This window comes from Sturnira hondurensis, unplaced genomic scaffold (genome assembly GCF_014824575.4).
Source record: "Sturnira hondurensis isolate 20B ecotype Veracruz unplaced genomic scaffold, ASM1482457v3 Scaffold0010128, whole genome shotgun sequence".
Taxonomy (NCBI): Eukaryota; Metazoa; Chordata; class Mammalia; order Chiroptera; family Phyllostomidae; genus Sturnira; species Sturnira hondurensis.
Genome location: NW_028082759.1, coordinates 40,150,724 through 40,174,079, shown reverse-complemented (window position 1 = coordinate 40,174,079; position 23,356 = coordinate 40,150,724). Strand labels below are relative to the sequence as shown.

At 43.6% G+C, this 23,356-nt stretch overlaps 1 protein-coding gene across 1 annotated transcript in view; it reads left to right on the top strand.

Annotated features, from left to right (window-relative positions):
• CDH17 (cadherin 17) overlaps positions 1–23,356 on the top strand; it is an 86,298-nt gene that overhangs the window by 51,418 nt on the left and 11,524 nt on the right. Inside the window, exons 6-13 of the mRNA XM_037058738.1 lie at positions 627–785; positions 891–1,090; positions 3,391–3,522; positions 3,837–3,987; positions 6,367–6,582; positions 10,045–10,121; positions 11,974–12,165; positions 20,737–20,981. Of these exons, the coding sequence (XP_036914633.1) occupies positions 627–785; positions 891–1,090; positions 3,391–3,522; positions 3,837–3,987; positions 6,367–6,582; positions 10,045–10,121; positions 11,974–12,165; positions 20,737–20,981 (1,372 nt within the window). The remainder of the gene's footprint in view (positions 1–626; positions 786–890; positions 1,091–3,390; positions 3,523–3,836; positions 3,988–6,366; positions 6,583–10,044; positions 10,122–11,973; positions 12,166–20,736; positions 20,982–23,356) is intronic.

The window sequence follows — 23,356 nt, the reverse complement described above, 5'->3', positions numbered from 1 at the left end:
CTAATGATAAATAAATAAAATCTTTAAAAAATAATGGCATTGTTTTAATATTTGCAAATCTCTTTACTGTCTGAAGTAATTGAAAACCATTGGATTCTCCTGTCTGTTTCTGTACTTGTGTTGCTGTTTCGGTTGAAGCATATGAAGAAAAATTTGCCTCACACAGATATGTAGTTGGAAAAGGGAGGAACATTGTTATCACATTTTCAGATAACTATGGTTATTCTTTGATACTATACCTAAACTACAGCAAGTGGTAGTTTCTTAAAGGCTGGTTACAATATGGAATCCAGAACCACATCAATGCCCCTTGCCCCGCCTTATTTTGGTACTCCTTTACACCGAAATCCATTGAACTAATGCTTTGAGTGGATTTTTTTTACATGTGTATGAGTTTAGACTCAACTGACCCTAAAATCAGTCTCAGAGATCCCTAGAAGTCCCTGGTCCATACTTTGAGAAACCCCATCCTAGGGGAAGGAAGCAGAATAAAGATTTATTTCCCTACTGATACGAATTATGGCATCTTCCCCATTCTACCTCTGGCTCTTAGAAGGCCAAAGTGGCTATGGTTGATTTGAGTTTCAATTAACGTCTTTTTTTTCTGGGTATGTTTTGTTAAATAGGAAAGCCTTTTATGTATGTCAATGCTACAGACCTGGATGATCCAGCCACTCCCAACGGCCAACTTACTTATCAGATTGTCATGCAGCTTCCCAAGGTCAATGAGGTCATGTACTTTCAGATAAACAACAAAACAGGGGGAATATCACTTACCCGTGAAGGTAAGTCAGGTGATGCCCTCATAGGACCAACTGAGTCAAAAAAGGGACCTAGATCTGTGTCAGCTTCAGAGACATTTCCTTTTCTGTTCTTCTCACTTTCCATAGGATCTCAGGAATTGGATCCCATTAAGAATCCTTCCTATAATCTGGTGGTCTCAGCGAAGGACATGGGAGACCAGATTGGAAATTCCTTCAGTGACAGTGTACCTGTCATTATTACGGTGAAGGAGAATATTTGGAAAAGACCACAACCTGTTGAGATTGTAGAAAACTCGACGGATCCTCACCCCATCAAAATCACTCAGGTAGTGCCTAAGGAATGCCCAAAGCCCACTAGATAAATGGCCTCACTTTGTAGGAGCTCACCCTCATGGTCTTCACAGATATGTTTATTGTATACATCTTTACACAGCACAATTATAAAGCAAACTAAATCAACAAAGTCTCTGGCTCCAAGTCTCTGGAGTTTACCATCATGGGTAAACTCTGGGCTTCACCAAATTGTGTGTGTGTGTGTGTGTGTGTGTGTGTGTGTATCTTTAAAAAAAGAGAACTTTGTGCAAGATTCAAGATTCCTTAGACACAATTGCTGTTTGCTGTTCCCTGTCAGTAGTATGGAACATGGCTGCACTAGAGTGGGTTGCATATGGTGTACACATCATATACACGTATTCTTATTCTTGTGGGAGGAATCCCTTTCCAGAAGACTCATCTCATCATAGGCTGAGGGACATAGACAGAACTGGCCAAGAGTAAGAGTTGAGTAGATAATGTTCACCTTTGGAGACCACCCTCCCCTGCGTGCCTCTGCTTTCCATTCACAAGCTCCCCCTTCCCACCTCTGTGGCTGGTGCTCTCACCTCCTCCCTTAGCTCCTGTAAATACACTTTAAGCTCCACCCAGATCTAGAAGATCAGAAGATTCCTTGACATGAAAGCTAGTGAGAGAACATTGGATTTGGAAGCAGGTGACCAAAACCATGTCCTTGCTCCTTTACTTTAATAATTGATCATAGAATAAGTCATTTAACTATTCTGTACCCCAACCCCTCAATAGTAAAATGGAGATTATAACACCTCTAAGGATTGTTGTGGAGATTAGCTAAGAGGCCTTGTCTGTGAAAGCAGATAATGGGTATTCATGTTATGATTAAGTCCCAGTCTGTGGTTCCTCTAAGATAATTTGTAAATAACACCATTGGTATTAAGGGACCCTGAAATAGTCCATGCCGTATCTATTGTATAACCTAAAATAATTTTTATCTTTTGAATGTTGAATTAATGAACTTCACCATTAGGGGAAAAAAAGAATAAAAGCAACAGTTATTCTGCTTTGCCAGCTGAGAAGTTGTGTCAGGACTCACTACCATGACAAGTGGGGATCTGGGGCCTTTACTGCAGTCTTCCTGTTTATTATTTAGGTCATCCCCATAAGGATCTGTAAATGCTAAAAAGAAAGAATATGCTTGCTTGCTCTTGGGCCGGTCAAAGAAAAGAAATTCTGGGGTGCCACCTCCAATACCCAGGCCTGGGGAAAATGGTTTGGGTGTCTGGAAACACAGGAAGAGGGGCGGAGGAGGACAGCTCGGGAAGGGAGAACTCAGACTGAGTTTTTAGGGCAGAAGGTGCACTCACTCCGACCCAGGAACATGGTTTTTGGCTTGGATGGAGGGTAGTGCTTAAATAACTAGTGTGGGGCAGTGGTGCTTCCTTGACACCCTTCCCAGGCTGGTCTGAGAGAATAGTTCAGTGCGGCAATTTCAAATGGCAGTAGGACCTTAAGCGATTTGGGCAAGTCACTTAAATTTTTTGTGTCCTAGCTTCCTCATTAGTAGAATGGGGTTATGGTAGTATCTACATCATAGGGCTTTTGAGCATTTAATGAGATAGTGGATAAAAGTGTTTAGAATTGGGTATGGCATGTGGTGAACCCTCAATAAGTGTTAGTATTAGAATATTAGAGAGACCAAACTCTTAGTCTGTAGAAAGTAGAGTGGACTTAGTATTGACTTGATTTATTTTGCCCTGTTGTTTACAGAACAACACAAGGAGTTGGCAATTATTCTTAATCCCTGAAGTCTTTAAGACTAAATATTTAGGGAAGGAATGTGCTCTATTTGTGTATCATTCATCTTGCTGAAATACTAGTACAGAGAAGAGTTTAAAGTGTCTTCTTTGCTCTTCTCTTCATTGGTGAGTTTTCGAAGCTCATCATGTATCATGGCTTAGTCCTCAGACAATGGCAGCTACAAAGTAGACTTTGTTACTTATATTGATGTTTTATAGATATGAAGCTTCCCCAGTCAGACTTCCAAAATAGTGACCACACAAACTCTTTAGAGGGTTCACGCACACAAAAAATTGCTTTAGAGAAGAAAAACATCTCATACGTGCTTTTTTTGGAGCAACATAACTTAGTAAAACAGGGGGGAAAGGCTTACTTTACGTTAAAAGTGAAAAAATGTAATTCAATAGTTATAAAAAACCACAGACATATAAACAAGGTCGTCAGAAGCTTCAAACTGAGAACCAGAAAATTGTCGATTCCTTCTCCAGTTCTCTGGGTGCAGATGTCTCTCTCCTTATGACTCACGTTGGCCCTGCAGGTGCGGTGGAATGAGCCAGGTGCACACTACTCCTTAGTTGAAAAGGAGAAGCGGCCAAGATTCCCATTTTCGATTGACCAGGAAGGAGATATTTATGTAACTCAGCCCTTGGACAGAGAAGAAAAGGATTCGGTGAGTAAAACTGGGAGGAGTTTCACAGGGGACAAGACCAACTCCTGTGCTCATAGAGAGCTGAGAGCAAAAAAGATTTTACTGAAAAACAGTAACAGAAATCCCAAAACAGGATTCTGACCCCAGTACACTATTGCTCTCAAATATATGATAATATCCCCACAAATTTGACCCATTTTATTTTTTTCTCACTTCCCAGTTCTAAGTAAATTGAAAAATAAGGGGGTACATGAAGTAAAATTAAAACAGTCATTTTCTCTGCCTTTTCAAGGCAGCAATGGAGTCGTGTCTTAACTCTGATCTTCCTGTCGTAGTATGTTTTCTATGCAGTTGCAAAGGATGAGCTTGGGAAACCACTTGCATTACCACTGGAAATTTCTGTGAAAGTTAAAGACATTAATGATAATCCACCTACGTGTCCACCCACAGCAACTGTATTTGAGGTCCAGGAGAATGAGGGAATAGGTAAGAAAGGAGAGCTATTTGAAGCTATGTAACCATCTTTCTTATAATTCTGTAATCCATTTCTCCTCCCTGGCTTGTAACAAGTGGACAGGTAAATCTGATCAGTGATCAGTTGTTCCCGTCTAGGAAACAACTGTCCCATCTAGGACAGTATAGAGGTTGAGTGCTCCTTGAGACTTGCACAGGTACAGTATGCTGGCTCAGTTACTACCTGGGTAGTGTCCTTAAATTGAAGCTTTTGTGACTACCAACGCCACTACCACCATTCCTTGTCCCTGCTTGTTCCTGGCCTTTGTCACTTGGAGACATGGCACTCCTTTCACTTCTGACTTATCCACAACATACTATACTCACACTGAGTAGCACCTGCTACTGGAATTTCCCTGGCCACTTATGTCAACAGCCTCATAGTTCCTCTGACAGGAAGGATTTACTGTGCAATGGGAGAAGCACAGTGCCCTGTGTGTTATGCTCTTGTTTTGGCGAAAAGTCCAAAGCAGGGCAGCTCCAACACCAAAGGGTCGCAGAATTTAGTGAGACGCTCTTTCATCCCAGCACACAGATTCTTTTTTTTTTTTTTTGACAAGTGCAGATGCATGTCACAAAAGTGACTTGGTTGTGATAGAGTCAGAAATAGCAGCTGCTACTGTACCAAATATGTATTTGCTCTATGGCTCATAGTGCTCCCTTCGTAGGCCCATCAATGACCATGTCCACATGGGCCCAGCTCCATTATAGACAGCCACAGGAAGTTTCTCCCCCACATGAAAATCCTCCAAGTTTCCATATAAGTCAGTAGATGCTAATCGATATAGGAGAGAGGGTAAAGCCTAGCTCCATGAATGGGATATTTTCAAGTTTGAGTCCTGTGGTGGAGTTGCGGCTGCATGCAGAGAAGCCCTTAATTCCCGTTTCATAAAGCAAGAAGATCCAGAACCTATCAGACCTCATACAGAGCTGGGACCTCCCTGGGCTGACACACTCGCAAGAATAAATACAGAGGACTATAAACTGTGGGAGGCAGAGAGGGTGCACGCCTGCCCTTTGCCCCTGTTATCTCTGGGGTGGAGTCAGCCTCCGCAATTGTTCCGAAAAGTGGCCGAGAAGTGACCCGCAGTGGGCCTTTCTTTAGTTGCACCATTTGCCTTGCACATTAGCATCCAAGGGTGGTTGTAACAAAGTACCGCAAAGTCAGTAGCTTAAAACCACAGAAACTTGTTCTCTCACAGTTGTGGAGGCCCAAGTCTGAAATCAGAGTGCCGGCCGGGGGAGCATTCTTCCGTGCCTCTTCTGGCTTCGGGTGGCTCTTGCCTTTCCTGGCCTGCCTGGGGCGGCATGACTCCAGTCACTGTCTCCTTCGCACGGCCCCCTCCTCCGTGTGTGTGCATCTTTGTGTCTTCTTATAAAAACACTAATCTCTAGTTTCAAGGCCCACTCTAAATCCATGATAATTTTATCTCAAGACCCTTAACCATTTATATCTGCAAAGATCCTCTTTCCAAATACGGTCACATCTGTGTTCTGAGTGAGCCTGAATTTTTGTGGGACATTATTTGGTATGGGCTGAATTGTGACCCTCTCCCCCAGATTCATATGGTAAAATCCTAATGTCCAGTAACTCAGAAGCTGACTATTATTTCAAGGTAGGGTCTTTAAAGAAATAAAGTTAAAATGATGTCTTTTAGTGTGCATCTTAATCTAATATGAATTAATGTTGGTATTCCTAAGTCTTGGGATGTAAGTCCCACAGGTTCTGGCTAAAACAGGACATCAAAGAGGAGAAAAAATATAAATATATTTTAGTATCACTTATACATATATACATGTATATATATAACATTTAGTATTTTACCAAGCTAGACCATAAGCCTCCCAAACTGCAGGGGTGTTGTTTTGTACCTCTTTTACCCTACATGAGTAGGATAGACATTCTATAGAACACAACACTCTGACTTCATCACTGATATGTTCTTCCAAGAAGAGAAAATCAGGACACAGACATGTAGAGGAATGGCCATGTGAAGACACATGGGTCCGACAGCTAAGTACAAGCCAAGGAGAGAGGTCTCAGAAGAAACCAGCCTTGCTGACACATTGATCTCAGACATCTGGCTTCCAGAAACTGTGAGAGAGTAAATTGCTGTTGTTAAAGCTGCCCAGTCTGTGGTAGTTTGCAAGGGCGACCATATCAAGCTAATATACTACTGAACCCACTATACCATGGAGAGGGTGAGAAGAACCAAAATAAATCTAAAAACTTTAGTCAACTGTTCAAAGTTATTTCAGAGCTTTCTAGGAACCTGGGTATCCAGTGGCACCATTTTACATACATTAAATAGAGCCTGCAGTAGATAAATTTCTTTCTTTCCTTCTTCACAGTTAGCGATATTGGGACTCTGACTGCCCACGACATGGATGAAGCAAACACTGTTAACAGCGTTTTACAGTACAGAATTGTCGATCAAATCCCTAAGTATCCCAAAGATGGGCTCTTCCTGGTCCAGACCTACACAGGGGTGTTCCAGTTAGCCAAGCAGTCCTTGAAGAAGCAAGACTCCTCTCACTACAACCTGACAGTAGAGGTGTCTGATAAAGGTCAGTGTCACAGTCACTGTCAAGGGTGAAAGTACGTGTTTTCCTTATGATGTGTTAGGCTGTCCTAATGCCTGGGCATATTACAGAAGGATGCTTCCTCTGTGAACCACACATGCACCACAGAGGCAGCTGGTCCAAAGTGGCAGCTTGGGCAGCATTATTATATTGGTAAAGGGGATTAAAAGTACAAGGATTTTATTAGGGGAAATGCCTATGAGAAAAAAATGGAGAGAGATACAGAGAAAGCTGGGAGAGCCATTAGACTATAATACAAGCCTGACCCCAGAGAGAAGTAGACAGGGAAGGCAGGCTGATGGGAGTATCACAGACTACTGAGCAGTCCAAGAAAAGTTTGGCAAGGTCATTGAGGAGTCCAAAATTGGATGCTGAAGGAGTCCATGATACTCGAGAATGGGCCTACCTTAGCGTGCCTGCCTCCTGTAGTCACTGGCTGGGGCAGCCAAGGGAAGCACGGCCTCAGTGCAACTGTGGCGATGGGTTTCAGAGTGCAGCAGTGTGACCGTCATCACTGAATGTCCCTGTTGTTGGCAAGGTGTGTTGTCATGGCCACCATAATCATAAACAAAAAAATGGCATTTCCCAATTCTTCCTTTCGGACTCAAAGGATTCTACCATATGAAAGTGGAGGAAAAATGCATCTTCTGGGGAGCTCTGCCTTCTCCTATTAGCACCTGGTCAGCCATTCAACAATATCAGAAGACATTCTTCCCTATTCCTTGTACAATGTCAAAGCCAGTGGTTATTTTTGTTGAGTCACAAGAACCTTTGAGAATCTGATGAGATCTATGCATTCTCAGAAAAAAATGCGCTCATTCTCAAGCAAAAGTGGACAGACACAGAAAATAGACATATTCAGAGATAGGCTTATTTCAAGGGCATACACACTCCTAGGTTAAGAGTCGTTCTTTGAGTTAACACTGAATCTTGGATTAACAAATAGCTCAGTAAGTGTTATGCTAGGAGTGCCAGCAGGCACGGACTATGTAGGTATGCGGAAGAAATGGCACCATTTCACTCTGTGCTTCACGTGTTTTTTCCTTTATACAGATGTTGATATACTGAAGAAAACTGGGGTTTAACAGGCCCCCAGTATAGAATGTTTGAAAGTAATCTGGAAAATATTGGGGGGAGTGTCTAGTATTTGTATAGCATTATGTTAAGAGATGCAGCAAAAGTGATCATGAATATAATAAATCTGGATAAATTAACAATCTCACACGAATAGCCACCCATTCTTAAAGCAAATAGTTAATGAGCATTTACCTCATCTGAGGCACCTTTAAGGGATTGGATAGCTCTGTGAATAAGACTCATTGTCTGTTCTGAAGGAGTCCTCATGACAGAGGAGCTGGACATGTGAATAAATAAATTGCAAGAAACATGTACAAGGTTGTGTGGGAAGGAAATGAGTCATTCAGTGGAGGGAGAGAAAGAATAGGCTTTCTGGAAGAGGTAAAAGAAATCCCATGTACAAATCAAGGGGCCTTGAAGCAATTTAAGGCTATAAGGGGGTGAAGTGGAAATCAGATAACGTATTGTCTAGGTACATGAGTACATCTGCAGAAAATTTGGGCCAGATAAGAAAACATATTTAGACATACGTATATATGTGTGTGTTGGTAGAATTAAACAGAGAAAATTAGAGACGAGGCTGTAATGGTTTTACATAACACCAGGGAGTGCTTGTTACCCTGGAGACCCCTGCTAGTCCCAATGAGGTTGGTGCAAAGCAGGCAGCCAGTGTGTGCAGGACCTGGGACCCGCCCCCCAATCTTTGGCCATCTCGTTGTCTACAAATATTCTGGGGACTAGCCCCCGCTCTAATCATCATTCATTTATTTACACCTCACTTATAATGATCTTACATGCCCAGGGCCCTGAGTGGGAGCTCTGGAGTACGTACGACTGCCTGAGTTTATTCCTTAGGGTCCCAGCAGGAAATAGAGGCACCCCCTCAAAAGGAGTAACCACAAGAGTTTAAAGGAGGAATTATTTCTAAGGGTTGTGGGCAACCAACAGGCAGTGCAAAGCACCTTACAGTCGTGAAGGGTTGAGGGAGGGGAGCATTCCTGGAAGAGGCAAGCCCTGTGCCTGGGACTATGCACAAGGCTGTGGCAACAGGGGCCCCACCAGACCTTTCACCCCTGCCCTTCCTCCTACTTCCTGCTGGTGCTCCTATTGGCAGAGCCTAACTGCTCCCCAAAGGGCCAGACACCCACTGATGCAGTCCATAGGGTGGGCCTCCCAGACACAGAGCAGGGAGATGGCTGGGAAGCACATGGAGAGGATAAAGGGATTTAAAATCTGACTTTGAATTCTGGCTCCATCACTTAGTTGGGTTACCTAACTTCTCTATCCCTTGGCTTCCTCATTTGTGAGTTAAATGAGAATGATAACAGTACCTACATCATGAAGTTAGTATGAAGATAAAATGAGTAGTGAAGGTAAAGCACTCAAATAGTGCTTGGTGCCTGGGGAGTGCTAACAATTTGCATTATGTCAAGAACCTCAGTTTTTTTTGTTATGCAAATTTTACACCTAAACTGACCCAAAAACCTGGAGTGACACAATCGAGCTCTCACACATCTGATAAGTGGCAGAGGCAGAATTTGAACAGTGGGATTCCAGACTCTTAATGTTTATGTGATACAATAAGTCATGGTTATCACAGTAGAATGATGCTGACCCCAACAAAGAACCTATCATGTTGTTTCTTATTCTCGGCATTTCCCGGGGCACCCCATTCCTACCCACTTTCCATGCTCATCTTGGACTCAGGCTGAGACTGCTGTGTCTGACTAGGTCTTTGAACTAGCAAACCCATCCTTCAAGGCCAGCGTCATCTCCCCAGGGTTCCATGAGCCCCCTCTGCCCCTTTCTCATCTCCAGCAAGGGGGTCAGTCAGGCCTGTTGAAGGGGACTGACTGTACCACTTCCTCCCCTACCTGGAGGAAAGGGAGCAGGCACCATAACCCTCCCCACCACGGGGAGCAGAGGAGACGTAGGACAGTAAGTGCTGGGATATTCAGAGAAGGAAAGAGCCGGCTGGGGTGCTCGGGAAAACTTTCTGGAAGGGTAGTTTTGCTCTGGGCTTTGAAGGCTGCGTAACTTTCACTAGGTAGTAAAAAGAGGCTGCTTCACATGAAATGAACAGTCTTGCTCAGGAACAAACTTTACCCTGGACGGGGCAGGTGGAGGGCAGTGGAAAGCCCGAGGGAACTTCTTCCAGGACTCTCTGCAGCCTCCGGGTGGTGACCAGCTTGTGGGTGCAGGTGGGGAGCAGAGTCCTGTTTCTGCATGCACTGCATGTCAGCGCCAAAACCGTGGCTACGGCTGTCCCTACGGCGGCCACTTCACTTGCCAGTGTTTTCCTCACAGGTTTAGGATTTTAAGGCGTGATCTTTCCGTGAGAAATGTTTGTGATATGACTTTGATTTTCAGATTTCAAGACCCTCTGTCATGTGCAAATCAACGTCATCGATATCAATGATGAGATCCCCATCTTTGAAAAATCAGATGTGAGTAGTTGTCACCTGTTGTCTTTTTCTTTTCTTTGTTCACATTCCTTGATCCCGGCTTCTGGAATAAAGACACAGGCAGACAGTAGTTAGGGGAAATGCCAGACTTCACAGGTAGCCTTAGTGAATATGTTGGTGACACACTCAGACACCTTTTTGAGTGAAATTCTTGAGGGAATAACAACATTCACTGTTATGGTATCTGGGAACGTCTGTCTATGAACTTCTGCCAATGGCTCACTTATCCCAAGGGCTACTTCAAAGCTGCCACCACAGTTTTTATTGAATTGAAAGGAGTTTAATTGCTGCTCGCAGTTTGTCATCATGTATTTTGTGTGTAGTAGCACAAAAAATGGATTAAAGCTAGGTCTCAAACAAGCATTTCTAGTAAAAAGTTTAATATTTGCAATATTTGAGTAAGAGAAAAGGAGAAGAAAAAAACCTCATCTCTGGCTCAAGCCAAAGAAATATGTGCTCTAGACATTTGCAAGAATTAGGAACATTGGGCAGAAAAAGCAGGAGAAACAGGATCAGTTGAGGACATCAAGGAAACTGTTTACTTATTGTCAAAGTGGACTTCAAACTCGGGGGTGGTTTTATCATTGCTCCCCTTAAAAGGCTGTGTCCGTTTCTTTATTCTGGAGCAGAGAGAAGCCCATTTGACTAGTTTGTTTGAAGTCAGTTATGAGGCAGCCCAGAGCCCTGTGATGATGTTCATAAATCAAAATAGGGACAGGGCTGTGACAAAGAAGGGGAATTAGTTCATGAGAGGGTTCAGGGCAGTGAGGGGTGCGACTGGACATGCGTTGTGTGTGTATCAGGCCATGAGGCAAAGCAAGCGGGAGATAGAACCATGTGCTCTTCAGCCTCTGTGTTCCCTTCCTTGTATTGGGAGTTTCTTGTATTACCTGTAAATAGTGGTTTTAAATTGAAGGTGAGAATCCAGCTTTGGGAGTTTCAGAGCTTGGAAATGCAAACCAGGCTCTGGAGGATGAGTTGGCCGCTTCATTGCTGTGTCCTCCTCCTGGACCCTGGCTATTTCTGTCTTTAAAATGGTGATGCCCAGAGAGATGATCGGAGGGATTTTCAGTGGAGGCGGCGAGGCAGTCTAGGCCAGTGACTGAGAGCCCGGGCTTTGGAGTTAGACTAACATGGGTGTGAATCCCAATTCTGTGTGGTCTTGGGTGAGTTTTACCTCTGCATTCCTTTGCTCCTCTGTCAAATGGAGATGATGATAGAGCTACTTAGGAGGGCTTGTGTGCCAGGCACTAGGGGTTTTACATGCATTATCTCACAATCGTCATATCAAACATGAAGTAGTTCTGTTATTATTATCTCCGTTAGACAGAAGATGAAACTGAGACTTAAAGAGGTTTGGTAATTTGCTTCAAGTCACCCTGGTAATGAGTGGCAAGCATAGGATTCATACCAAGGTTGTTTGACTCCAAAGTTCAGGCTCTTAACCGCTACTCCTTTGTTGATCATGCACTAATTAAAATAATGTATGTAAAGTACCTGTCACCTTAGAATAACTCAATATATAGTATTTATTGATATTATCACTATTTCAGTTATGAAATAGGTTGAATGTTGGAGGGAGAATCTGTTTTAGAGTCCTATCAGCAGCTCTTTGAGATGTTGTGTTTCTTGGTATAATGGTTATCAGTCTGTGAGTATGACTGATGTCAAAGTCAATGGCAACATATTTATCAGTAGGAAAAGTGTGCTTGGTGAGTATTGGTGCAAAGTATGACTTGCGTCTATTCTGAAGCTAAACAGACAAGTCAGCCCTTTGGCAATTCTTTGTGACGATGCATGTTCTCACTGTTTCCTTCCCTGGTTTCCTTCTTAGTACGGAAACCTAACTCTTTCCGAAGACACAGCCACTGGTACCACCATCCTAACCATCCAGGCCACGGATGCGGATGAGCCTTTTACTGGGAGTTCTAAAATCCTGTATCGAATTACACAAGGAGATGATGAGGGGTGCCTGGGGGTTGACACAGATCCCCAGACCAACGCTGGATATGTCATAATTAAAAAGGTAAGTGGCCCTTTAATAGAATTTTTGTGGTTTTTTAATGTTTTTTTCATGGACTTCAAGGACCCGTAAGCAGAGGTGATGTATTAGCAGCGACCTCTCTGGTATGGCAATGGACTCCTGGAGTACTCGGTCACTCCTGTCCTCCTGAAAGACAGCAGGCCAGGCATTCTGGGCCTGCCCTTTACCGTATAAAATACGTAAAACCAGGATAAATGATTTTTAGTATATGTATTTATGTTCCATGTAATATTTGGGTCACACTTATGTAACCAATGCAGGTCCAGCCACCTGAAGCTTCGAAAGCCAATACTTGAGAGGCAGGTGCTGATGTAAAGGAAAGAGGTTTATTCAGATGCCAACCACCTGGAAGATGGGGGCCTCATGTCTCAAATCCCATCTTCTTGGGAAGATGGGCGACTCTTGTCTCAACATCCATTTCCCATCTCAGTGCAGGCAGAGGTTTCATAAGGAGGGAGAGGGAAAGAAGAACAAAGACATCAAGGGGAGGGGCTTGAAAAGTTCTCTACACGCAGATGAGCACAGTCCATTCCAATAAAGCAGGTGATGGCCCAGTGCGCAACACCCTGGTTTCACATCCTCCTGACTCCACGTTTAAAAATCAGCCAATCTACCAGAGCTGGGATGCCTGAAGGTCAGAGCCTGTATCTTTTGAAGTTAGTTCCTAGGATTCTTAGACAAGCATGCTGTTTATCTACAAGCCGCATATTAGTCAGAGCCAGCATTTATGGAAACAATCTCAAAAGAATGGTGGGTTATAACTCCCCACTGTTATACTTATACTAAAAAATTCTTTGTTTTTTATCTAAAATCCAAATTTAATGAGGTATTTTGTATTTTTATTTGCTAAATCTGGGTGGGGGGTGTGTGCCAAGGGCTTTCCTTCTCCCGTTGCAAATGTAGGGTGTTAGACTGGAGGAACCCTATGAGCCATTTAGGCTGTAGGCTTTTTATTCTAGAGTGCCAGCCATAGGTACTTCTTTCAAAATGACTAGAAACTGGTAGCTGTCCTTTCAGGGTTTAAAAGACAAGTTTATCATTTTATCTTTCTTCTCTGCCCACCCCTTACTTTCATCTTTTATGGTATTGCTAAGCCCACTGGCTCTTACTTTGTCTCTCCCTCTGTAAGGAGTAGGCAGACTGGAGCCAAAGTCTTCCTTGCATACCACAGTATCTCCTTCCTTGTACAGGACCTTACCATTCCTCCCCTTCCACTCCCCACTGTGTACATCTAAATCTTGACCCTTTTCTCTGTAGCTGCCTCATTTATGCTTTACACAGGGGTGTCTCTGGATCCCACTGGAAGAAGAATTGTCTTGGGCCATGCATTAAATACTTTGTGACACATAATCTCAAAAAAACCCTCATGTTTTAAGTAGCTTTATGATTTTGTGTTGGGCCACATTCATTGCCATCCTGGGCTGCATGCGGCTCACGGGCTGCAGGTTGGGCACCCCCACTTTAGAGCATTAAATGGTTTACCAGATGCGTCAATAGGAAGCAGCACTCAGGGTCATCCAATGTATTTAGAATTAAAGGGGGTCAGAGTTACAGCAAAGGAGAGTCTGCAAGTAGAGCTGAATGCTGAAAGTTTGCAGTGTAGTGGGTTGGAGGCTGCAAAAAAAGAAAAGGCTCCTGAGGAAGGGTTTTGTTTTATCTTCACCCAAGGACCTTTTTTTTTTTTTTGCCTTTAGAGAGAGAGGAAGAGAGGGAGGCAGGGAGAGGGACAGAAAAGCAGAGGCAGAGACAGAGAGAAAGAAACACTGAGTGAGAGAGAAACATCCATTGGTTGCCTTCTCATATGTGCCCTGACCAGGGATCAAACCTTCTGATTAGCAGGATGACAGTCCAACCAACTGAGCCAAACTGGCCAGGGCTTGAGAAAAGTTTTGAACCAGAATGAAAAAAAACTGAAGTAAAGACAAAAAAGACTCATTTCACAGAAATGGGTAGAAGCAACCCCCGGGGCCGTGTCAGAATTCTGATCCCGTTATTACCTCTAACCACAGGCCTCACTGGGATTTAGCAGGAGGTTTGTGTGTGAGCCAACTCAAACCGTTAGCATTCTCTGTCAGAAGGTTAATAAACCTTGATTGACTAAATAACTGAATTCTTTCAATGGTTACAATTGTTAACAAGCAGTCACAAAAACACAATCCTGCACTTTAGGCTAGTGAAGTCCTGCTCTCTGTCCCGCGGGTACTGTGATTCCAGTGTTCTGGGAAGGGTGCCCCGAGACAGGAAGGGCCTCCTGGGACTCTGGAGGGTATGAGCTGCCGGACTAGCCAGATACTTACACCCTTGGTCAGGTGGTGACTGAGAGATACACTCTGTGAACCCAACTGCATGTCTTGAATACCCTAAAATCACAAAGTCTCTTTGGAAGACCACTTTACCGATGAACAAACTCTCGGGTGCTGCTGGAGATGGAGCTAACTCAGGACCTGTAGTGTGCATATCTGATTAGGACCTTCACATGCAAAGCAACAGCCGCCCCTGAGGTTTGGATTCGGGTACACAAACTGTCCCTAGGATAAATGTACTTACTATGATAAACATATGTATTTATATTGGGTTTTTTGGGGGGTGTTTTAAATAAACTGCCTATTCATTTAGCTACCGGGGGACTACCATTGAGTCTGAACCAGCATGTTAATCATTTTAAGTTTTTAAACTACACTTTTTAAAATTGTGTAAAAAACATAATGTAAAATCTGCCTGCCTAAATTTTAGAGTGTGCAGTACAATATTGCTAACTCTCTGTACCTTGTCGTGCACCAGGTCTCTAGAAGTCTTTTATCTTGCATAAATAAAACTCTGTCCCTTCGAACAAGCACCTCCCCATTTCCCTCTGTCTACAGCTCCTGGCAGCTACCATTCTGCTTTCCTTTTCCATATATTTGGCTGTTCTAGGCACCTCATACAAAGGAAGCATCCAATATTTGTTCTCTGACTGGCTTTTTTCTTTTTTTTAAGTTTTCATTTATTTAACCTTTATGTATTTTTTTTCCATTACTATTTAGTCCCCTTACATTCTCTCCACCTATCAATCTCTACACTGTTGTCTATGACTGACTGACTTATTTTACTTACTATAATGTCTTCAAGGTTTTTCCATTTATGACAGGACTTCTTTTTTCGTTTTTTAAGGCTGCATAATTTTCTATTGTATGTGTATATCACATTTTATTTATCTGTATGTCTGTCAGTGGACATTTTGGCCGTTGTGAATAATGCAGCAACAAACATGATAGTGCAGATTCCTGTTCTCATTTCTTTAGGGTGCATATCTGGAAGTGGGATTGCTGGATCACAGAGGAGTTCTAGTTTTAATTCTTGGGGGGACGTCACACTGGTTTCCATAGCTGTTGTAATATTTCACATTCCCACCAACAGTGTATAAGGGTTCCAGTTTCTCATATTCTCATCAGCACTTGGGGTTTTTTTCTTTTTTAAAAAAATTTTTGCAATGGACATCCTAACAGGTGGTTTTAACTTGCATTTCCTTGATGATTAGTGCTGTTGAACATTTTTTAATGTATCGTTTGCTAGTATATCTTCTTTGGAAAAATGTCTATTGAAGTCCTTTGCCCATTTTTAAATCAGGATATTTGTTTTTGCTGTTAAATTGTAGGGGTTTCTTCTGAGTTTTGCATATTAGCCCCTTATCAGATATATGGTTTATAAATATTTTTCCCAGTCTGTAGGTTGTCTTTTCACACTGCTGATTCTTTCTTTCATTGTGCTTTTAGTTTGATAATGGTCTCACTGTTATGTTTTTTGCTTTTGTTGCCTTTGCTTTTGGTATCATATCCAGAAACTATGTGTCTTAATCACACGTCTACCAGCAACTCTTCATCTAAATGATAAATATGCTAATTGGAGGTAAAATCTACTGAAAAACCCACACCTCAACTGTAACTCATTTTGCTTTATGAAGCACTTCTGCGTATGCTGTCCTTTACTTTTCACACTGATTACGAGAGAAGCAGAAGTAAATCTCAAGGGCAGATGAGGTTCAGGTCCACAGCAAGATACAGTCAGTCAGGTCCCCCAGTGATGGCACAGCCGAGATCTTGACCCCGAACTTCTGGCTTGTCTTAGGAAATGATTTCTGTGGAGGCTGGGTATTGTCCTTACTTGTTCTGTGACCATAACCACATGACAGAATCTCTCAGGCCTCAGTTTTCTGCTCTGTAAAAATGGGTAAAATGGTTACACCTTCTTCATAAGGATATTGGAGGATTAAATGTGAAAATACATGTATTGCTCTAAACACAGCACCAGTGGATAGTAAACTTAAATGTTCATCATTATCTTAATTCTAATTAATTAGAACTAGAGCAGAAGCCAGGATTCTACCTGTGGAGAGGTGTGCTTTCCCCTCTTGCCAAGGGGATCAAACTTGCCTAATCCAGAAGTCAGATGGTACCCGCTGGGGACTGCTGACTCAGGCTCTCCCAGATCTCAGTAAAGGACCTGGAAATCAGTGGTTTTAAAAAGACTCCTGCAAAAGGAAAGAGAAAATACTTTTGTTTTTCTCTTTTACTCTCATACGACTCCCACACTACACTTCACTTCTGACACGCACTGGGTAGGCTTTCCGCGCATCAAGCAATTCTCTAACACCAGTGATGCACTGTGATTCAGCTCAGTTCCGATATTCTCTATGTGCACATAGCATGGACCCCGGAGGTTAAGGGCTCAGTTCCACAAGACTGCCCCTCCTTTAGAAGCCGATTGCAAATCCCAGGTTGTCATCTTTACTTCTGACCGGCTGGTTATAAATTGGAGGTTCTTATGACTCCCTCCTCAGGTTCCATCATTTGCTAGAATAGAACTCAGAAACTCTAACGTTGACCATTTCCCTATGTTAAAGGTTATGATAAAGGATACAGGTGAACAGCCAGACAAAGAGATACAAAGGACAAGGTCTGCAGTGGTCCTGAGAGCAGGAGCTTCTCTCTCTCTTGGAGTGCACCGCTCTCCCAGCACATGCATGTGTTCACCAACCCACAGGCTCTCCAAGCCCTACACTGGGGGGGGGGGGGGTTTATGGAGGCTTCATCATGTAGACAGGATTGATTATTAACTCAGTCTATAGCTTCTCTTCACTTCCCTGGAGGGGATGGTGGGATGGGGCTGAAAGTTCCAAGCTTCTAATCCTGGCTTGGTCTTTCTGGTGACCAGCCCTGTCTAGAAGCTCAAGAGTTGCCTCATTAGAACAAAAGACATTCCTACTACTCAGGGAATCCCAAGGAATTTAGGACCTCAGTCTCAGGAACTGAGGTCAAAGACCAAATATTAGAACAAAAGATGCTCTTAGTGTTCTTATCACTGAGGAAATTGCAAGGGTTTTAGGAGCTTCTGTACCAAGGACTAGGGGCAGATACCAATATATGTGTTTTCTATCATTTCACATGCCTCAAGAGATGCTTAGGATTAGAAATGCTGTCCTACTCAACATTGACTGCCACCGAATGCTCTGGCCTGGAGTGTGGTAGGTAGATCATGATACTCCTGAGGCCAAGTGAGTGTCGGGAGCAGGAAGACTGTTTCTTTGAGGCTTTCCAGCTCATCAACAACTTTGCCTGGACTCCCTTTCTTAGAATATGGGGTTTGTTTTAGCTTTGGGGTTTTTTTAATGCAAATTTTGCCAGTTCTCCATTATAAATGGTTGTTTTGACTTCTCAGTACATGGCCTATTTTTTAAGCAGCCCAGTGTCATCTGGAAAACGAATGCATATACTTTTTTCTCATCACCGATCATTGGTAAAAATGTTAAATATCCCCCACTGCAACTTTTACCTCTGCCTTCAGGCTGAATCTAAATCACTAGGTTTGACCTTTCAAGTAATTGTGTGCAGAAGAAGAACTGCGGCATGAGCATATTTTTTTAGCTTATTTGTTGACTGTGTCTCCCAGACAGGACCTGAGGCCGCCCCAAGAGGCCTGATGGGTCTCTTGACTTGGCTCTGAAGGCACATCCCTATGTTATGAAAGATGATACACATGGTTTGACAAGTCTTTTCCTTGATTAAGCTCTGTTGCTTATCATGAGCTAATTTAGTGTCTTTCAGTTCTAGTTTTTTCCCTGGGAGATCTGGCTCAGGGTTTTATCCTGGAATGAAAGCTAAGCAGACTGATCCATGGCTGGCTGCTCCTTTTTTCATTTGTTCTTCCCTTTAATGAGTGTTTAAGGGGAGCTGACCCCTTTCCTAACTGATCTTCCTGTCTGGGTCTGGGTCACCTCAAAGCTGTCACATGGCTGCTCCCAGAGTTATCTTTCTAAAACACTAACTTGACCTTGTCAGTCTGGTGCTTAACACCCCTCTCTGCTCAAGTATAAAGTCTCAGCTCTTCAGCTTGATGTATGTGGTCTTCCCATCACCTCTTTCTACTCTCAGCCTCACATGTTCTGTTCTGGTAACACAGGCTACTTCTCAGTTGTAGATATACTGTCTCTCTTTATCCCTCACCTCCGGGGGCCACAGTGACAGGGTGGGAAAGCCACAGGGAAGAGACTTGGACCTGTGTGGTGGCGAGGAGGAGGTGTGCCCCCTCTGACTGAGCACATAGGTAACCATGCTGCCTGCCTGAGCCTGGGCGTGGCTGGACCAGCGAGGAACAAAGCACCTGGCCTTTCTCTTCATCATGGGCTTCTAGGGGCTGCTGCCTTTCGGTTCCATCTGCCAGCTTTCTCAGTTTGATGCCTCTGCCTTCATCCTTGAGATGAGGAATGGGTCTCTGGAAGCTCTAGTTCCCCATGCCCCCACCCCTACCCTGAGGTGCGGAGCCCTATCAGACCATGTGGTAGTGATCAAGAGGTCACTGTGGGGCCACACCCTGCAGACACTGGGCGCTTACCTCTGTGAACAAGCTCTCTCTTTTTACATCTCAGCTGGCTTACAACATTATATATGCTTTATATTTATATTCTGTCAACTGCTTCTTACTTTCCATCTCAAATGACTTTGTATCTTCATATACAATTCTTTCTCTTCCATATGAACAATCTTTCTATTGAACTAGAAATTGGGTTTTGATGTTGTGTGTGCATGTGAGTGTGTGTGTGTGTGTGCGCGCGCGCGCATAGGAGAGAGGGGTCTCTGGAAGGCAAAGATCTTCCCTGGACTCTTTTCCTCTGGAGCCCTCCAGGGCTCAGGAAGGACCAACACCTTCTCATCTGTATGTTTCCTGGCTGATATGGGTACTGAGTGCCAAGGAAGATATGAAAAGTAGTGATGAATACAACCCAATTCCTCCCCTCAGAGAGCTTATGGTCAGTGAGAATCTAAACCAGATCATGAACCAACTAGAACCCTGAGACAGGTACTGTGAGATAGCAGAGGGTGTGGACCTTGTCTATTTGGGGATGGAGGCTGAGGGTCAGGGAAGCTGATCTTGATAGACAACATTGAGCCAACTTCTGACTCGAGGAAAATTTTTTTCAGATGTTAAGGAAGGGTGGGCTGAGCTAATGTCATCATGTGTTGAACACTCCACAAGTTTTTCTCTTCACAAATGGGTATTACCATTTCTGTGTAACCAATGCTATAGATACAAACTAAAGTTAAAGGATTGACAGCTCTCTAAGAGGTCCTAGGTCCTCCAGGCATGGAAGAGTGAATAAAATAGTGCAGGTTCTATAATCTATAATGTACATTTTGGGCTTTGCTTTGGTTCCTTCATCTTTTTCAGGTTCTTGGTACCACTGAGACTGACAAATCAATGTATTGTCTCCCTAGAAAAAAGTTCACATATGCACATAATATTTAGATTTTGGCTTCTAGGGGTTTTCCTCACAGAATTGTGGACTCTGTGCCTTGAGGGAATCCTTAAAAGTCCCACAGAGCCAATTGCTTAAATGGCATTTAAGTCATTTCCATGCTAGCCTGTCACATGTTGTTTAAGCCCATTCTTGAAGAACTTCCAGAGTTGAGAACCTATTGTTTTGGAAGCAACTCTTTCTTTCTTGGGTAGTCCTAACTCTTACATTCTTCCTCATATTAAAATGAAATTGGTTTCTTGATTTTTCTTTTCTGGCCCTGTCTGGAATGACCTGGAACAAGAGCAGGTCAACTATGTGTTCAATCCTCTCTTCTGATCTCTCTCACCCTCCCTGAGATTAAGGACTTTTATTTTGGGGTTTGGATTCTGAGGTTCCTGGAAAATCATTCTCCATATAATATGGAAATATCTATCTAAGCATTTCCCATACTGTCTTCTGGGAATTTGCTTGAGCGAATCAGTAAGTTTCTGCTGAATGAATGAATGAACTGTCCCAGGGTAAAATAAATCTGAGGAGTGCACACTGATTGGCTCTCCTAGGAGAGCCTTAGTGCATATCAGCACATTGAAAGCACTGGTAAATCCTGTAGCACGGACTTTCTTGTAGCTCTGTTATCATTCGGAGCAGTAGGTGTTTGCTGGCACTGAACTGAGATGTGCTGCTCTGCAAGATTTTTTACAGGAGAATAGGGCATGGGTATTTTAAGGGAGCTAGTCATCTTTAAATTAATTTTCTGTTGTTTATTTGTTTGCCCTATACAGCCTCTTGATTTTGAAACAGCAGCCATTCATAACATTGTGTTCCAAGCGGAGAATCCTGAGCCCCTGGTGTCTGGTGTACAGTACAATGCCAGCTCTTTTGCCACACTCACTCTTTTTGTGACTGATGTGAATGAAGCACCTGAATTTTCCCAATTTGTATTCCAAGCAAAAGTCAGTGAAGATGTGACTAAAGGCACGAAAGTGGGCAACGTGACTGCCAAGGATCCGGAAGGTCTGGATGTAAGGTAGAGAGCAGGGCTGGGCAATCCGAGCTGTGCCGTGACCAAGGACACAGGGAGAGAAGAAGGGCTGGGAGGGGCAGAGGAGCGGGCCTAACTCCAAGGTTCTCTCCTAAAGGAGCAGCCAGCGATTTGAAGCCGTATCCAATGCACATGGTGAACTTGACCTTGGTTCCTGAAGGGGTCAGTTCCCGGGGAGAAGTGGGAGGGAAAAACAGTCTCAGGCAAGTGGGAAGGATGTCAAGTCCCATCTGGCCACTCGCTGTAGTCCCACTGTGTGGGAGTGACTTTGCCTGTAAGTGCCCCCATCTGCCACAGATGAAAGTAAAACTACCAAGACATGATCCACTTGGGGAGGAGAGGGGGCCAGTCTCTCAGAGGAGAAAGGCCAAGAGCCCTTTTCTCAATGGCTTTTATTGGGTTGTGATGCACAGGAATACAGGCAGCAAGGATCAAACAGTAAATAACATTTCAAAGAAATCTGAGGGCTTAGTCTGAGTCAGTGTCTGTCAGGAAAGGGGGTTGCAGAAACTTTGGGCAACATACTCATTTTCTGCTCGGACCCTTAACATATGAATGAAAACACTCTTAGCAAAGCAGGCTTCACAGGACTTTTAGGAATTCTTTCTTATGCCCAATTACCCCAATCCCACTCTAGCCATCAAGAGGCTGCACCGCCTCCCCATCACAGGTTTGCAGGCTTAAGTGGATTAGAGCTAGGAAGCACCTCTCCCAGAGGACATGGGGAGTTGGGCTATGTCAGAGTAGCCAGGGGGCGAGGTCCATCACTCCCTCTTTGTCGCAGCCCCTGAGTCCTTCCATGATGGCCTCCCAAGTGATCGTGTCTGGCTTAGCTTGCCGCTCCTCTGAGGACTTGTACCCATCTCGGACTAACCAACCATGCATTGGGGGCAGGGGAGTAAGCAGAGGCAGCGTTTGCTACCAGATACAAGCTTTGTCTCCTTGTGGCTCGCATCCTGGAGGTTGCTCACTCATCCTTAGCCATGGGAGGTATTTACAACTCCTGAAACCAGGCAGAGCGGTTCCCAACACCACTGAGAACTGGTAAGTTCAGGAGATGGAAATCTAAAGACAGGGCAGCCCAAACCCAGGTCCTGTGTCTGAACTAGTCCCAGAGGCTCGGGGTTGGGGAAGGGTTCCAGCCCAGCCCCTAAAGCAGACTGGAGGTCTAGATAGAGAGGATGAAGCAAAAGCCCAACTGGAAAGACTCAGCCACCTGCCAAGTTGAAGGAATCTTCTGGTTGTAGAGTGTATGGGTTCCTTTGCCCTCTGGAGGGCAGATATGGGGCAACAAGATTCATTCTATAGCATACCCCTGTGGGGGCCAGTGCTCAGGGTGAGGGGGCTAAACAAATGTATACATCTTTCCATCTTATCAATTCTTAATCATTTTTTCAGTGTAATAGGATTCACACAGATTTGCCTTAAAAATGTACAGTGATAATTGATTTGCCCAAGAAATATGTGTGTGTGTGTGTGTGTGTGTGTGTGTACCTGCATCTGTCTCTACAACCTCTCTAACCTCTGTAAGGTTGCATAGTTAATGAGCATATGGACAGGAGTTGAGCCCAGATCTTTTCCTTCTATTGTATAATAGTGCCACTGTCTAAGATATGACAAATATTTCAGCATGATGTAAACCAATGCATGTGGTTATGGTGATAATTCCTTAAGTTTCTTTAAACATTCGTGGGAAGTCTTGCCTCCCGAAGAGCTGCAATTTAGGCACTTGGAATCAATTCTAAGACCTTTTTCTGACTGTCAAAAGGTAAAGTTATCACCAGTGGTTTTACTCTTCTAGTTTACCCCTTCTGTAGTTTTGTAAAGAGGGAAAGGCCAGTGAGGGGCTATGCTATTTGATTTAGTAGAGATACACTCCATACATACGGCTCACAAATTCTGATGGGGGGCATATGTTTGTAATTTTACAGCCATTTATTTTTTAACATATGCTTCTGACTCCTTCATGAGAATGCTATAAAAATTACTAGTTTTTCCCTGGCCAGGAAGCTTAGTCAGTTAGAGTATCATCCTGATACACCAAGGTTGTGGGTTTGATCCCAGGTCAGGCACATACAAGAATGAACCAATGAGTGCATAAATAAGTGTAAATGACTGGAACAACGATTGGAACAACAATTGATGTTTCTCTCTCTTTCTCTCCTTTCCTCTCTCTCTCTCAAAATCTATTTTAAAATTATTTTTAGAAAAACCAGTACTCATGGGCATGGACAACAGTGTGGTGATTGCCGAGGGGTGGGGAGTGAAGGGAGGTGGAGGAGGGTAAGGGCAGGGATAAATGGCGATGAGCAGAGACTTGACTTGGGGTGGTGAACACACAATACAGTGTACAGATGATG